The following is a 17,121-nucleotide window of genomic DNA, read 5'->3' on the forward strand; positions in this document are numbered from 1 at the left end:
CTCTCGTTTTGTGTTTTTAGCTTGTAGTTTGTACTGAGAAGACTTTTTGTACTGGGCCTGATGATGAGTCATATATTGTAAGACTCGAAACCGGTTGCCCCATGATTATATAACAACTAATAAAAATACAAACTAAAGATTGCGAGTATTGACTCAATTACTGTATCCAATTGCATTAACTTTGACTTGAAAAGATCGTTCGTTGATGTACGATTTGAGAACGAGATATATTTGGCGTGGCATGTGTGTTTTCAATTTATATAAGATGCCGTCGTGCCAAACCTTGTCAAATGCCTGCTTTACGTCAAGAAAAGCAGAAGCACATATTTTCCTCTCTTCCAAGCAGCTTTTTATTGGGTTAGTGATTCGATGGTATTGCTGAATGGTGGAGTAATGCTGACGGAAACCAAATTGATGATGTGGTATAAGTTCATCGACTTCAACAATATCTTAAATTCTATTCAGAATTAGTCTTCCAAATACCTTAGACATAACAAGTAGTAAACTGATGGGACGGTATGAATTAGGTTCAGTAGGTGGTTTACCTGGTTTAGCAAATTAATAGCATAATAATTTGGGTCCATTGTGTAGGGTAATAACAATCGTAGCATTGAGTTGTAAATTATTGTTAGTAGGACGACAGCTTTTCTAGGCAAGTGTTTTAAAAGTTCTCTCACTATAAGATCGTAACCTGGAGCTTTGAAAGGTTTCAAATTTCTAAGTTCTTTGCGAACTTCTGTAGGTGAGAATGTTTCGATAGGAGGCGATAGTTGGCAGGGAGCGCTTAGAAAGTTTTTGATCGCTTCGTCATTTGGATTGTCGAAGAGGTCAGGTATAAAAACATATGCAAGGTGTTCTGCAAACTGCTTTTTCAGTGTCAGATTAAGCCCAATCTCCGTCGGATTTTCTAATTTGTGGTATGGGTGTAGTCGGTCTTTTAAATTTTTTAGTCGCTCGCTACAAAGAGTGATCTTCAGGAGATAGATTTGTAATGTAGTATTCAAAGTCATCGTTTCGAACTTGTTGCAACGTCCGTGCGTAGTTGATGTGTTAATCTCTTTAGCGCCGTTTTATACAATGGGTTCCTTGTTCTTTGCCCTCTAGCACGTGCTCTTCTTTTTTCATTATTAGCTCTCTTATATTCAATGGCATGTTGAGATCTCTTTGCATAGTTTTTATATTTGCAGCCGTCGATTTCCAAGCAGCGTCTTGGATTAATGACGTGTAATATGCAATTACATGCTCAATATCTCTGAGGGCTTTGATTTGATGATCTAAAGAGATATTTTAATTTGTAATGCTTTGACATTGGTCCCAGTTTGTTTTCTTTGAGCAAAGTTTTGGACTTGGTTCCCTCCAAATAATGGATGTACTTATGGTGACGATTATGGCACTGTGATCCGAACTTAGATCAAAGCCTGATTCAATTTTATTATGTATATCAGAAATGCCTTTCATGATGACAAAGTCTAGTAAATCTGGTATTTTACTGGTTTAAGGAAGAAAAGGTTTTGTGGGGTCTGAGTCTTTGGGTTGAGATTGAGCGGGAGATTGATGTCTGTGAATATTCCTATTGACGTGATTTTCGCGGTAACCATTTTGGACGAGGGCTTGATTTAAAGAATTGGTATAGGTAGGTTTTCGGCAAGAGTGATGAAAACCTTGGAATTAAGTTTTCCTTATGAGAAATAAAAGGATTCAACAAAAGAGTTAACTTTCTATAAATATTATTTATTAGAAAACAATCGCTTTCAACGATATATTAAACATAACTGCTTCTAGTGATATTACCTAAAATCAAGTAATACATTCATTAAACACTCATCATGCATGCAAACAAAAATGCATTTAATATGACTTGTAAATTACAAAAAAACTTGTGTTTTGTGCTTGTACAGGGAAACATGTTAATGAGCTAGCTCTAAATTCTGCCTTTGTACGACTTATTTATTCAGACCATTCATTCCAGTTTCGGAATCCCTCACCAAATATCACAGACCTATATAAAAAAATAATTAATTCCTAGTTTTAACCATTATCATGTCCATTAAATTCAATCGCAAAATGACATAAGCTTATGAACATTTAAAGTGTGTGAACAATTAGGGCTACCTGTAAAATTAAACTCAAATACCACTTTGTTTCTATGCCATTACATCCAGTTAGGTTAAGTCATGTGGTATGTTTACGTTTATTATTGGTTAGTATGTTAGGCGAGCGGTAGCAAGCCCTAAAATTACGTTATACCGACCACGAAAATCAACTTTAAGATGAATGACCAATTTTAGTCACTCTTTATGTTTTCGAGATCGCTGATTCTGAATATGAAGTTTATTTTTATCTAGAATTGGTGGATCATGTTTAAAAATCAAATTTTATGCAAAAATGCGAAAAATCAATTTTGATGATTATTCAATTTTACCTCGCTGTAAATATTTCCTCTTGAAAATTTTACTGTGTCATCTTTGAAGTATTTAGATAACAACGAGCTTTGTACAAAAATGTTTATATAAATTAAAAGAGGAGTTGTTAATTTTTAAACATTTTGTCTTCAGATTTCGTTAGTTTCATGTTTACTTAATAAAGTTAAGTGACAAACTTTTTAGCTTATAATTTTAACCAAGACAGCAATAAAACATAATTCATGAAGAAGTATTCTGGAAAATTTTAAGTCAAAATATGCAATAAAAAAAAAGTTATGTGACTTTATAGACGAGCGGCACACCACAAAAAACTCTTATTTCTCGAGATACTGTGTGGTGTGGTGAATGGCTAATTTATTTTGGTCATACTAAAATTAGGTTTATTTTGAATTTTACGTGGGGTAAAAGTGGCAAAATCGCAATTTTACCCTAAAAATGAAATCACATTTTTTGCGTTTAATAACTCTGTTTCATTTTCATATTTTTTTCTAAAATTTTTATAGTATATATTTCTTACCTTTCTGTCTCATTATAGTAAAAGTTATAAATTGCTTAAAGTGAAAGGTGCAGATTCCTGAATTTCAAAGTTTAATCGCAAAAGTTGAGTGACAAAATTTGAAATTTAGCTTTTTAATCAAGTTTATGTTAAAATATAGGATAAAAAAATAAAATGTTTTATAGAAAAAAAATGTCACTTCTAATTTAAAGAAAAACGTGATTTCATTTTTTTATTTTTAGCGTAAAATTGCGATTTTGGTAATGTTCGTCCATCTAAAATTCAAAATAAATCTTATTTTCATTTTCAGCACCATCAAAAACATAAAATAAGACCAAAATTAGCCATTTACCACAAAGTGGTCAGTATCTCGAGAAATAAGCGTTTTTTTGGAAGAGTGCCACTCGTCTATAAAGTCACATAACTTTTTTCTTATTACATATTTTGACTTGAAATTTTCCAGAAAACATGAATTATATTTTATTGCTGTGTTAGTTAAAATTATGAACTAAAAAGTTTATCACTCAACTTTTTTAAGTAAACATGAAACTAACTAAATCTGACGACAAAATATTTAAAAATTAACAAACCCTCTTTTAATTTGTGTAAACATTCTGGACAAATCTAGTTGTCATCTAAATACTCGAAGGATGATACAGTAAAAATTTCAAAGGGAAAAATTTACAGTGACCAAAGATACAGCGAGGTAAATATGAAAAATCATCAAAATTTATTTTTTGCATTTTTGGATAAAATTTGATTTTTGAACATGTTCCACCAATTCTAGATAAAAATAAACTTCATATTCGGATTCACCGACCTCAAAAATATAAAGAATGACTAAAATTTGCCATTCTCCTATCTTTCGATTTCTAAGCCTCAAATTAGGGGTGTGCCGCTCGCCTATGTGGACAGCCGTAGCTCAGCGGCAAGATACTGGCTTCATAAGCCAGAGTACATGAGTTTAAATCTCGTCACCAACTTCGGAGGGTACGTTAAGCCGTCGGTCCCCCTGGGCTAGTGTGAGCGTCGACACTATTAGCTACTTCGAACAGGGTTAAAGATGCAAGTGGCGCCGGAATCTGTCCGAAAAGATCTCCCCGGCAAAAAAGCCATACGATATTATTATTATTATTGTTAATTATGTTCTTCGGTTCTGTATGAACATTGTAATATTTAGGTGCAAAATTAAACTAGATTTTTGGTGGTTTCTAGCGACAAACCCCATCGCATATATTAAAAAGTGGGCAAGTCTTTTAGAATATAGATATAGAATAAAAAGAATTCAAATTTAACAAAGGACGCAAATAAACCTAGGTGTTGAACCGGGTTTCTTGCTTTATTGGTAGAAAGTAAACATGAGCTGGACTGCTCTTACAAAAACGTTAACAATAAAAAAACTAAAAAAATTAAACAATATGTCTAGTAGTTGTTCTGAAGCTATTTTCTTGTGGCATTTTTGTAATTAACTAGTTTTGATGGGAAATAAGCCACAATTTTACTAAAAAAATGATTTTATTAACGTTTCAACACCCAAATCGGGTGTCGTCAAAATACAAAAAATATTAATATTTTTTGTATTTTGACAACGACACTCGATTTGGGTGTCGAAACGTTAATAAAATCATTTTTTTTTTGTAAAATTGTGGCTTATTTCCCATCAAAATTAGTTAATTATGTCTAGTAGTAATACTACATTCCAAATGAAAGAAAAAAAGTATGATTAAGTTATTCCATAAGATTGGAAAAGATGAAGAAAAGTTCGATAAAGATTAGAAATCCTTCCAAACTAACCGCAGAGAATAGAACAAAGCAAGAATTTATATAAGTTAAAACAAATTTACAACCAAAGATAAGGAGGTTTAAGTGAGAAAGGTTAATTAAAAAAAAAATAGGGAAATAAAAAGAAAAATCACATCAATATGAAAAACCAAGTCTTGAGCGAGAAAAGGAAAAACTCGCATCAAATTAGTTTCAGATAATCGAATGGAATTGATGAAAGAAATGAAAATATTACTAAAAAATGTTAAAAATTAGATATAGGTTGAATGGAATTGAAATAATGATAAGTTCATCATTAATAAAAGTAAATTGTGGAATCAATCAGTAGAAATGTTCACACAAATTCTGCCCAAGGTTTATTATATTATTATAACCTAATAAAACCAGATTATAAGATCTTCCCAGAATTTTAGAATAATCTTTTTTGGGAACGATTTCCTGAGTGGATCGAAACGTCAAACATTAGTTAAAAATGTAATTTTCATTATAACCAATAATTGTGTCTCAACCCCCAATTGTACTTAAATTAGAAATCGCACAAGAAAGCAGTTTCAGAACATTGTAAAAACCTCCCTGTGTCGGATGAGCCCTCACCCGAAGTACCACCTCAGTCGTGCGGCCAAAACTCTATGGACTCCATAGTTCACCACAGAATCAACACGGTTTCCTACGAGATTATAACAAAATCTAGGCTTCCACGCCAAAAAACGACATAGTACCAGGGCACCCTACAACGACAAAATTCGATATGAAATCTGAGCAGCATCTTAGAATAATCTGAATCCATTCCACTACGCGCATATTTGAAGGGGTAAGAACCAAAAGGATCTAAGTGCCATTATGTTAGTTTGGAGATATTCAATTATTGTAAAATCTGTAAAGATATTTCATATGGGGTTTTTAAGGAAAAAAACACATAATATCTTTAAGTGTTATTACGTTTCACATACAATAATGGTGATACATGCTTGTTTGTTTAAAAAAAAGTCACTTAAGACCTCTTTGGTTCTATTTTATCTTTAGTTTTTTTTTTAGAAAACTATGATTTCTCAATAAGAAAACATTATTTTAATAGTAAACATTATAAAAAAATATTAATTATCATAGTCAGAATAAATGTCAAGATCATTATTTTATTCTTGGATATTTTCCTCCATTTTTAGTTTCCGTCGACGTCGTTGGCTTACTTTCTGATGCATTCGTTTTCTTTTTGGGTTGATGGGCCATATTTTGGTAAAAAGTGTGATGAACTGGGGGAAGAAAAGGTAACAGCTGAATAAGATTTTCCCACTTAGCATATGGAATTTCCAAAACGGCTCTATACAGGGGTTGGTTTAAATTTTCCAGAGATAAATTTGGTCTACCTACGTTAAATAATGAACACTTTTCAGATTGGAAAGCAAGGCAGTTATTTGGATGCCTCGTTGCATGGAAAACAAGGAATAAAAAGGTTTCATGCCTGTACTCAAACCACACGATTTCTCGCCATTTTATTGGTCGCTTTTCCATGTCTTTTTTTACCACACATGTGTCTATGAAGGTAATCAAAGTCGAGAAAATCATTTTATTCCATGGAATATACTTGAAACTTTTTGGAAGTTTTCATAAATTAAATCTGTCCAATGTTCTGGCATAAAAATGTTTAAGGATAGCTTTCTTCTTTTTCGATTCTAGCAAAAGAACGGTTGCATTCCATATACGAATGTCCTGGCTCAAAAAATTTATGATGTATTATTTTCAAAGTAGTACTTTGAACCAAAAACAATTTAACAATGTTCTTATTTTTATTTTGACCACCACGTTGGTCACTGTAACAAATCAGTTCTTCGACAGTTGGTGGCAAATCTTTCATGTACCGAAAAGAATTAATTAATAATAAGCAATGACTAAGTAAGGTGTAGCTTTACATTAATAAGACATGATCCAAGTTCTTGGGATCCTCGTTGGCCAATGGTCTCATTTCAGACATACATAGAGAATATTCCACTAATACGATCATGGACACATGCAAAAGCAACGTGGATAAGAATCAACAAAAACTGAAAATAATCAGCGACATAACGGTCTAAGCGCGCTTGGATCACTTTGCCACTACTGAAAAGAGAACATCTGTAAACCTAATTTTTCCCCTTACCAAGAGATGGCACAGAACGTTTAAAAATCAATTGGATCATTTTGCCAGCAAGTAATGTTTAGTTTTAACTTTCGATATATGCGCTTAACTCATTTTTTAAAAAAATGTCACTTAGACCCTTTTGGTTTTTACCCCTTCATTTAAAAAGCAAAAGCTTCAGGTTTAGTGATGCCATAGTTCCAAGACCTACCAGCAATATTCCTGATAGCAAAAATCACATGTAGGTGATTGTTGTACCAAATGTAGTACTGCTGAAAAAAGGACTATTAAAATTCAGATGGGTGTAAATGTCACCTGAAATTAAATCTTCTTAAGTGCCATCTCTGCGACGGAGGTCTGCAATCATTAGTTATTCGGATTTGAAAACGGCTGCTCTGAAAAGACTATTTGGATAGCGCTAATCGAAAAGGAACCAAGCGACATTTGACAACAAATGAGTTAATCGCACTAAACGACAGCCAGATATTCACTTTATATGTGTAAAAAAATCCGTACGTCTACGGAGCTTCTAGCGACATCTGTAGAAAAAAGGTCCAAACGACAATCGAAAAATCAGGTAGTTTTCTTTAATATAAAAAGACCCAGGCAGTGATTTCGTTTATATTTCTGCAATAAATGCAACCAAACGACCTGTAAGGCAGTTGATTCCTTTTATAATATTGCAAATATTGTAACCAAACGACATGCAAGGCGGTTGGTTTCTTTTATATGATTGAAAATATTTCAACCAAACGACATAAAAGGGATAAAATAAAATAAAAACGACATAAAATAAAACCAACTGGCTAAATGGGCGCAGTTCACAAAGGCCATAAAAAACCAAACGACATGCAAGTCGGTTGGTTCCTTTTATATTATTGTGGACATATAAGTCTTTATTCCAGTTTCTTCCAGAAGCTGCCCTTCAGTTCTACAAAACTAAAAACGTAGAGGATTTTGAGGATGTGAAGGATTTGGTTCCTTACCTGACTTTGGTTTGAACGCAGAATAAATTTAATGAAACAAAACTTTCGTTCCTATACTTGAATGTTAATTTTTAAATATTTGTTGCTTGTTTAGAATTTTTTATTTTATGAGTTTTTAAGATTTTTATTAGGTACTCATCTTAAGAATAAAAAAATTAACGCAGATATTTTTTTGTAAAAGAGAGATTAAGAAAAGTTACGTTCCTACACTTGAGTATGATCAGTTTTAGAGAGTTTTTTGGTTTGTTAAAAATTTTTGATTCTATGAGTTTTAAGATTATCTACTATTACTTAAATTAAGAATAAAAAATAACCAAAGATATATTTTTTAGGTAAAACCATACCTATACTATGAGTTTTAGTTTTATAAGTTTGTTTGGTTGAAATTTTCGAGTTTTTTATTGCCTTAAAAGTAAATAAATATAAATTTTTATTTCTATTCTTCTATAGTTTAAAGGTTTCTTGATTAAAAAGTATTTACATTTTTTTAATAACTATTTTCTTTTTTCTAATATTATTATAGTAAAGTAAAATTTCTAGAAAGAACCATTCTAGATGTTCTTAATCTCTAAACAGAACCATATGAGTCTCATGGTTATATTTACACTAGTAAACAGTTATTCAGAAATAATTGAAAAAGAACTAACCACCAAAATATTGTCAAAAAACAAAAAAAGTTAACTTATGAAAAAAAATTCAATAGTGGCTAATATTAGCTTTCGAACGCGGTATCATACCTTAAAAAGTCTCTATCTTGAAAATTACAAGGAAAAACATTTTTTATTTTTGTAACCTTAATTACTCAAAATCAACTTTTGGCGGTTGGTTCCCTTTCGATTAGCGCTATCCATTTGATGTACACCCGTGTCATTCTCTCAGGTTGTGCATCCATGATATCCTACGTTTCCGTTTCTTTTTCCTTGAATCTTTCCCTGCATAATGGGGGAAATGAAATTAAATATAAAGCAAGTAATAAATGTTCGTGTTTGAATGGTAGTCGCAGTAACAGGTTAATTACTATCATGTATATTTACTATTACAATTAATTCTAAAAAGAAACGCGCGTACAATAGAAATTTAAAAAAATCCTTGGTATACGCATCTCATATCACTTATTATAGTTATCCTACTGACTGCGCCAAAAATCCCCTTCGTCTCTGCCTAGCAGAACTGCCACCCCTTTAAACATAGATTTCAGTACATAAATAAAATGCGTATGTTTATTTAAACTTTTTACTACAAATACTTTATCATATATACAGAAACTCATTGTCAAACATTCTACAAACTGAGCGCATATGCATACCGTATCATTCGTTTTGTTATCCAAATAAGTACATTTTTCATCCACACTTTTTGGTACTTATTTACAAAGTAATTTAGTGTCAAGTCCCAATATACAAGTCTTCGTAAACAACAAAAAAAACTTTAGTATTTGACATAAAATCGTATAGACTGTGAGAAAGGGGGAGCCTAGTTTAGCAAATGCATTTGTTTACGTATCCCAAACAGTTTAGTGCTGCTTATACGAAGAAATATCGTATTAGAGTACATGATATGTAAAGATTGTTCGCTAAAAATGTCCGAACTAAAACACTTAATTTTACGAAAATAGAAGGCAGACATCGAGCACTGAATTTATTAAAGTTTGTTAAATATACTTTCGCTCCTAGAGCATCATAGGGGCACCTGAAATAAGCCAAAAAAACGCTATTGTAAAACAAGGAAGAGTTGGAAAACTTCGACAAAACTCGAAGATGATGAACTTTTTCTCGTTTTACAACGGCGTTTTTTTGGCTTATTTCAGACGCTCCTGATGATGCTCTGGGAACGAAAGTATACTTCGGGAAGATTTAATAAAACTCAGTGTTCGATATCTGCCTTTTATTTCCGTAAAATTCATATACTCGAGCATTCAACCATTTCCAATTTTAAAACACTTAAGAAACTTTTAATAAATCAATAAATTATCGAATTTTTGAAATGGTGAATGGCGGGAATTTTGTGTAGCTGTTTTTTAAATATCTGGAACAATCCGCACATTTCACGATCCCTACTACAATATTTGTCAATATATAAACCGGTAAAAGTTAATAATCGTACAGCACGACCAAATTCACTTCGTATTTGAGATTTGGATGCGCACTATTGTTGACGTTCGGTTGAAAATAAATTTGGTTGTGCTGTACATACATGTATTTTACAACAGTTCATTTAGAAGAAAAATAAAATGTCATTACTTGTGTAAGAGTCAAAAGAATAAACAAGAAGAGTCAACGTATTCCACTAATTGGTGATGTATACGCAATTTTTAATTTTAAAGATTTTCAAGCTAAATGATAAAAAGAAAGCATATGTTTCAATCTGTTTGACGGATCTACGAATCCTTATCAAGTATAAATTCAAAAAAACAACTGTGAAACTGCCAGCAGTAACTGAAAAGGTAAAAAATAGCCTTCTTCTTCTTCAGCCTGTTTGCATCCACTCCTGGACAAAGGCCTCACGAAGTGTTTTACAAGTTTCTTTGATAACGGGTAAACCCAAAAAATAGTAAAGTTCGTATAACCTTCTGGCTAATGTCTAGTCTTAGGGTTCAAGTCGCGCAAGCGCCCAGACCGACCGCTTTACGTGCCTTCCGAATGACGGCGGCGGCTCAGAACAATTTCTTAATGTCAGTGCCAGGAATCTAACCTAGATCCTCTAGCTTGTTAAGTCAGTAATAAACATTAGTTCAACGGACATATTGTCACTTTATTGCGCATGCGTTTATCATTACTGAGTCTTGAGTTCTGCCTAGCCGTACCGTTGACATATTCGTAAAGATTGTAGTAATAAGGCATGCATCAGATCTTTATAGATTTCAAACATGCTTATGACTCAGTTACAATTCGTCCAAGACTATGGAATGGTATAGTTGAGCTGGACATACCTAAGAAATTAGCTGCGGTAACGTAAATGTGTGTAAGTAACTCCTTTGCACAAGTTAGAATAAGATGAAAAAATGCTTTCTGTGTAAATTCCGGACTGAGACAGGGAGATCCGCTGTCCCCATTGCTGTTTAACCTGGCCTTAAAATATGTCATGCGAAAAATTAATCTTAAAATCATACCAGACATAGCTGCTAGGGCTGCAAAAATCGTTCTCGCCATTGAAGACAAACCAAAAACGAAGGCGAATAAGACAAAATGTTACTATAAACGATCATACCTTCGAACTAGTTAAAAGTTTAAAAACAGATCTTTCTTTGCAATGCAACGTTTAATGAGATCAAAACTTCTCTAACGAGGTGCCAGATATACAAAACCATAATAATATGGCCAGCAGTCACGTATGGAAGCGAATCATGGATGCCAACGAAAAAGAAGTAAATAAATTGCTGGTGTGGAAACGTAAAATCCTTCGAGTAATATATGGTTCTTGCAGAGAGAGCGTGACAAACAAATAATGGAGACGCAGACATAACAACGAAAGAGTCCCTCCAGGAGAGTATCTGGGAAATAGTGTCACAGAACCGACAAACATGAAGGCAATAGTAAACCCGGCAAAGACTCGCGAAGATAACAAGTGCACAGACAATAAAAACAGTGTGGAGCTCCAATATGGTGATGGAGTTATAACAGCAGAGACAACTCATTTTCTACGTAAAGAAACTGTTGAAAAACACATAGAATGTAAGACGGTTAAATTTTAGCACTATGTTAACCCATTCGCTGCCTATCTAAGAAGGTGGAACTCGGCTAGGAGCCATTCTCTTGAACGGCACCTGACTGAAGTAACCATATCACTCGCTGGAGCGTGAACGGCACCTGACTGAAGTAACCGGCAGTGAATGGGTTAAACATGTTTGGGATGTACCTATTGTTTTAAATACCTAACCTAAAAAAACTACGAGAAAATTATCGCTTCATTTAGGGTCTGTGATCAGTAAGGGACTTCCAAATTCCAAGTAAAAATAAAAAAAAAATACATCAAATAGCGCGCAAACGACAATAAATTACTTAATTCAACTAAACAAAAAATATTTTTCTCCTATCTGACACGCAGTCTATACAAGTCTGAACAAAAATTATACAGTTGTAAAAAAATATAAAAAACACATGATTAAAAAAGCTTCTTATCGTTTAGAGAATTGTTTTGCACAAAACACATTACACTGGTATTTATATTTTTAAACCATAACTATGATGATACATTTAGAAAAATATTATGTCCCTCTCAAAATGCCACTGTCTACAAGTTCAATCGGTTAAAAATTATCAACAAGTGTACATATATGTATTTAAAAAGAATTATTGCATGTACGCCAAAATAAACGTTCCTAAATTTATTTACACACAATTTGAATTGTCAAACTACCATCAAAACGCCAAAATTATAACTAGAGCACACATCATATGCACTAGGGGTTCCCAACCTTCAAATCTTTTATCCCAATATTAAAGTTGAGACTATTTCTCTCCTACGAGCCTATCATCTAAATGTTCGGACAAACGAAAATTTATAGGATAATCATCGCTTCTCATTTGGTTTGGGCACTTGTCATGCGTCATTTAATACATTCGTGTGTCACATGACAAGTACCCGAAACAAATGAGAAGCGATGAAAAGCTCTATTGAAAACGTTAGATCTTCACAGCCTTGCGTAATGAATTAAAGAACAAGATCAATAATATAATAAAGACTTATTAATAATAAAAAATTGAGCTTGGTTTCTATAAACTTTGAATTGCAGTGTTGGCGGCAACTAAATGTTCGAAACTATCTAGTTACCGTGTACAAAATAAATAATTTTGACATTAACTCATCATAAGTCGTAAGTTTCTTGACAGTTTGACAGTAGCAAACCTCTAGCAAAAAGCTCTGATAAAATACAGTGACTCCCTCTATAACGAGAACTGAAATGGCAGACTATTTACCTCGTTATAAACCGATATCGTTATATCAGACAACAATAATATTGTGCATACATATGAATATGTAGTTTTCTAAAGCATTAACTTCCTGTAGTGAAGCCAGTCCGAGCTATATAAGATGCTAAATATTGCTTGAATGGAGCTTTTGAAAAAAAATCGGTGGATAAACAGGAATAAGTTGACTGGCAGTGGAGTTTATTACATCACTGGCCTCGATAAGCACACATATTGTAGGCTTTTCTGTATACAAGCAGCTGGGGTATTTATTTACAGCGACCACCGCGCCAAAAACAGGTAAAGAAACATGTTCTTCGATCTCATTTTCCCTCGTTATAATCAAATATGCCTCGTTATAGAGGTGTTATAGTTCAATAGAAATTTCATGGGTCACCTAATGTACCCCGTTATAAGTGAAACCTCGTAATATCGGTGTTCGTTATAGAGGGAGTATATTATATTTATTAACACTTTCAGCTCCGGGCCAATATGAGATATTTGTCTCATGTGCCGCATTTACAGTTATTGGAAAATTGTTGAAATGTAAACACGGTAGTCGTGTCGGTGGCACCTGATTGATAACAGTGTGAACACGGGAGCTGTGTCGGCGGACTTGAAAGTGTTAAAAAACGGCCAGAGGAAGTGTGACACATACTAAATTTCGTCAATCGATAATTCAAAAACATTGTCAGGGTAAAAAAATACAAGCAATTGCTGAAGAATTAGATCTGGCTAATTCTACAGTTGCGGATGTACTTAAGCATTATCATGAGAGTGGAAGAGTCCAACCCAAAGGCAAAAGTTTGGGTAGACCGAGAATTGTGTCTGATAGGGATAGACGATTACTAGTGAAAATTTGCAAACTGGACCGTTGCAACACTTTACGAGCTATCACAGCACAATGGAACGCAGAAACAGGGTTCAAATTTATCCAGGACAAATCAGGACTCAGTTTTTGTGAGTTTGATTATTGAATGCGTAATTTTTCACTGCTCGTAATGTTTCAGGCTAAAGAAAAACTGTTGCTAGCAGAGAAGCAAAAAGCAAATCGCTTCAATTGGGCAAGATCGAAGATTTCATGGACCGTTGAGAGTCCAGAGTCATATTCAGAAGATATGAGGTGGTAGAAGGTACAATTAACTCAGCAATGTGTCATGAAATTTTGAAAAATCTCTCGTACCAAGTGCTCACAATCTCTACCCGGACTTGAAGTTTATACTCCAGCAGGACGGTGCTGCATGCCATACGGCCAAAACACCTAAAAAATGGTTTGGACACTATAACTTAAAGTCTTCTCATGGCCTCCGAACACTCCAGACCTTAACCTTATTCAGACATTGTAGAATAAAATGCAATGGACATTGCGTAATGATCCCCAGAGAACCGTCGCCGACTTGTAGAGAAAATTAGGTGAGTTATGGGTAGTTTAGACCCTGACTTGTGTCAATTCTTAGTAAAAACAATGTCAGAATAGATTGTCGCGGTTATAAAGGCGCGTGGCGATGTACCCATATTAAAATAGCAATTTCTTGAATTGTCCGAACATTTAGTTGCCACGCAATATGAAATATTGCAGCCGAGTCAGGTGAGGGAGTAGCCTTTGAAGAGCCTTGTGGCGTTCTGTGAGGCCATAAGGTTTCTGGGGGATTAGACGTTCGGGGTGGCATCGGCAGGAGGAGTTCAGATTTGCAGACCCTTCTGATCTGACAGACATGAGAGCCCGGTGCAGTCTGGGCCTCAGAAACACCAAAGAACATGTTATTATGGACCTGGTCCATAAGATAGGGTGATACAGTGGACCCGCCGTAGGAGGTGTAAGTGTCTGAAGGGCCCATTTGTGTCCCGATTTACCATACCATACCATACCAATATGAAATATTATGCATGCAAAATATGAAATATTTTCTTTTATTTGTCCACCAACACTGCAGTTCAAAGTTTATAAAAACCAAGCCGTTCCAAAATTGTATTATTAATTATAGCCTTTAATGTATTGTTGATCTCATTCTTTAATTCAATAAGCAAAGTTGTGAAGATGAACATTTTCAATAAATTTTCGTTTGTCCAAAGAATTAGTTGTTAAGGCTCGTACAATATTGAATTTTTGATAAAATATAAACGTCAATCTTGATTATTGAAGTGTTTGTTACTGTATATCAATACAAACCTGCATAGGTGCCAAAAAAGTACAATGAAACCATCTTTAACACGTCCTTACTGTACCACGACTTCTGGTGCGCAGCACCAAGGTAAGAAGTAATAATTTTAGTTCTGTTTGCACATCTCAATCACAACATCAAATATTTTAAACTGTATTTCATTCAAGATTCGATGTAATAATGATTGGGAGATTTGAATGATATTTCACATCTGCGACAAAATCAATGTTTAAGTAAAAAAACGAAACACGAAAGAGATTCTGCGCACCAACAACCGATACATGTGAAGTCAAAGCACTTCTGGTACGCAGTAGCAAGTGGAAAAGTAGTGGGAAAAATTTACTTGGATTTTTAACACGGGATGTAATGTAGTAGTCACTGAAATGCTCATAGGGTATCACATACTCGAAAAAATTGATGGCTCTTGACTATATGTTGTTAATAAAGATTGTCATGCATTCGAAGATTCAATTGAGTAACAAACAACTTCTCTTTGTAAGGTATTTCAAAATATCTGTCAATATTATGACCAGAATGTGTAGCATCAATTCTTTATTATATAAAAGGAAGGTGTTTTAGAAATTTACTAAGAAACGTGCAGAAACAGCTTTGTTAAACTTAAATGAGAATCCAGCTCAGTAAAATAGCAACAGCTGTTAAGTTCGTAACAAGATCCCCTTACCGATCACATTCTAAATAGTATTTAACACGTAAACTTATAAAAGTGATATTTTTACGGGACATCCTGTATTTTTAGATTAATTACACAGTTCTCTATGAGATGTCGGTTAGTCTTGCATCTCTTCTGGTACTTCGTGTGGATTGAGTATACCCGGCACGGACAGCTCGATGCGTCGTTTTTCCGCTTGGGCGATTTCCAGAGCTTTTTCTCGTTCCTCCAAGAACAAGTCTGAATCGTCTTCTCCAGTATATTCCTGAAATAAAAATAGATATGTTATGTGCAGTTTTTTCAGAGATACTGATACAGATTCCATGACAAATGGAGAATCAGGAGAAACAACGAGGTTAATTAATTTAATGAAGGTTATGATGTACGATTCGTGAAAAGTCAAAAAGTGTCATGGCTGGGACATGTGCAGAGACAATACGATGCAAAAACAACAAAGACAATATTAAGTACAATGGAAGCCGACAGGGAGGCGAAAAAATGAAGGCCAAGAACGAGATGGTTGGACCATCTCGTTCTCCATTCTTATATTCAAATCAACGGGCTTCTAAATTACGGAGGAGAAAGTATAACCCTAGAGATGACAAAACTTATACAAAAACTAATATTGCACTGCAAGATACCAGACGCATGGAGAAACAGCATAATGATACCAATGTTCAAGAAAGGAGCCAAAGAAGACTCCAACAATTATAGAGGTATAAATCTATTGAACACTGCACTTAAGTTAACCACAAAAGTCCTAACCAACAAAATCAATAAACTACCAACTTTATCAGATGAACAACAAGGATTCAGATCCTGAAGATCCTGCGTATACGCCATATTTGTACTATACAAATTCTGTATACAAATCCCAGAAAGTACCATTGAGTACAATAAACCTGCATATCTATGTTTTATAGATCTGACAAAGGCTTTCGATCGCATCCAAGTCGAAGACGTCTTACATTTACTGTAACCAAGAAACATACCAATCAATATTATACAAACCATCGAAAACATCTACTTTCATAATCAAATACAGGCAAAGATAAATGGAAAATTAACGCAGTTTATACTAGTACAAAGCGGAGTCAGACAAGGTGACTCGTTAAGCTCAGTGCTCTTTAATATAATAATGGACGAAATAATACAAGCAGTACGTAAAGGTCATGGTTACAAAATGGGGAACGAAGAAATCCAAATATCCAAAGATCACACATCTTCAATACAACAGCCAAGAAATACAATATGATAATATCAGCAGAAAAAACCAAATGTATGACGACATCTAAATATCCACTACGATGTAAAATCGAAATTGATGGGAAACTAATAAAGCAGGAAGCAAGGTTTAGATATCTGGGAATAGATATAACCAGTTACGGAGATGTTGAAGAGGAAGTACGACAACAAAGCTTAAAAGCAAGTAAAGCGGCGGGATCTCTTATGCCCGGTTGCACCAACAGATCTTAAGCTTAAGTCGAGAATATCATAAGAATTAATATAATATAATAAAAATCAATGGGAAAATCCCAATAGTTGGCTGTATACCATAGTTTAAAAAAACCTATACAGAAGT

At 34.0% G+C, this 17,121-nt stretch overlaps 1 protein-coding gene across 1 annotated transcript in view; it reads right to left on the bottom strand.

The window, feature by feature from the left end:
- Positions 1-9,019: 9,019 nt before the first annotated feature.
- The window catches only part of LOC114331843 (exportin-1), a 79,176-nt gene continuing 71,074 nt past the window's right edge, over positions 9,020-17,121 (bottom strand). The window contains exon 6 of the mRNA XM_028281517.2: positions 9,020-15,804. Within this exon, the coding sequence (XP_028137318.1) occupies positions 15,658-15,804 (147 nt within the window). The 3' untranslated portion in view covers positions 9,020-15,657. The remainder of the gene's footprint in view (positions 15,805-17,121) is intronic.

This window comes from Diabrotica virgifera, chromosome 4 (genome assembly GCF_917563875.1).
Source record: "Diabrotica virgifera virgifera chromosome 4, PGI_DIABVI_V3a".
Lineage (NCBI taxonomy): Eukaryota > Metazoa > Arthropoda > Insecta > Coleoptera > Chrysomelidae > Diabrotica > Diabrotica virgifera.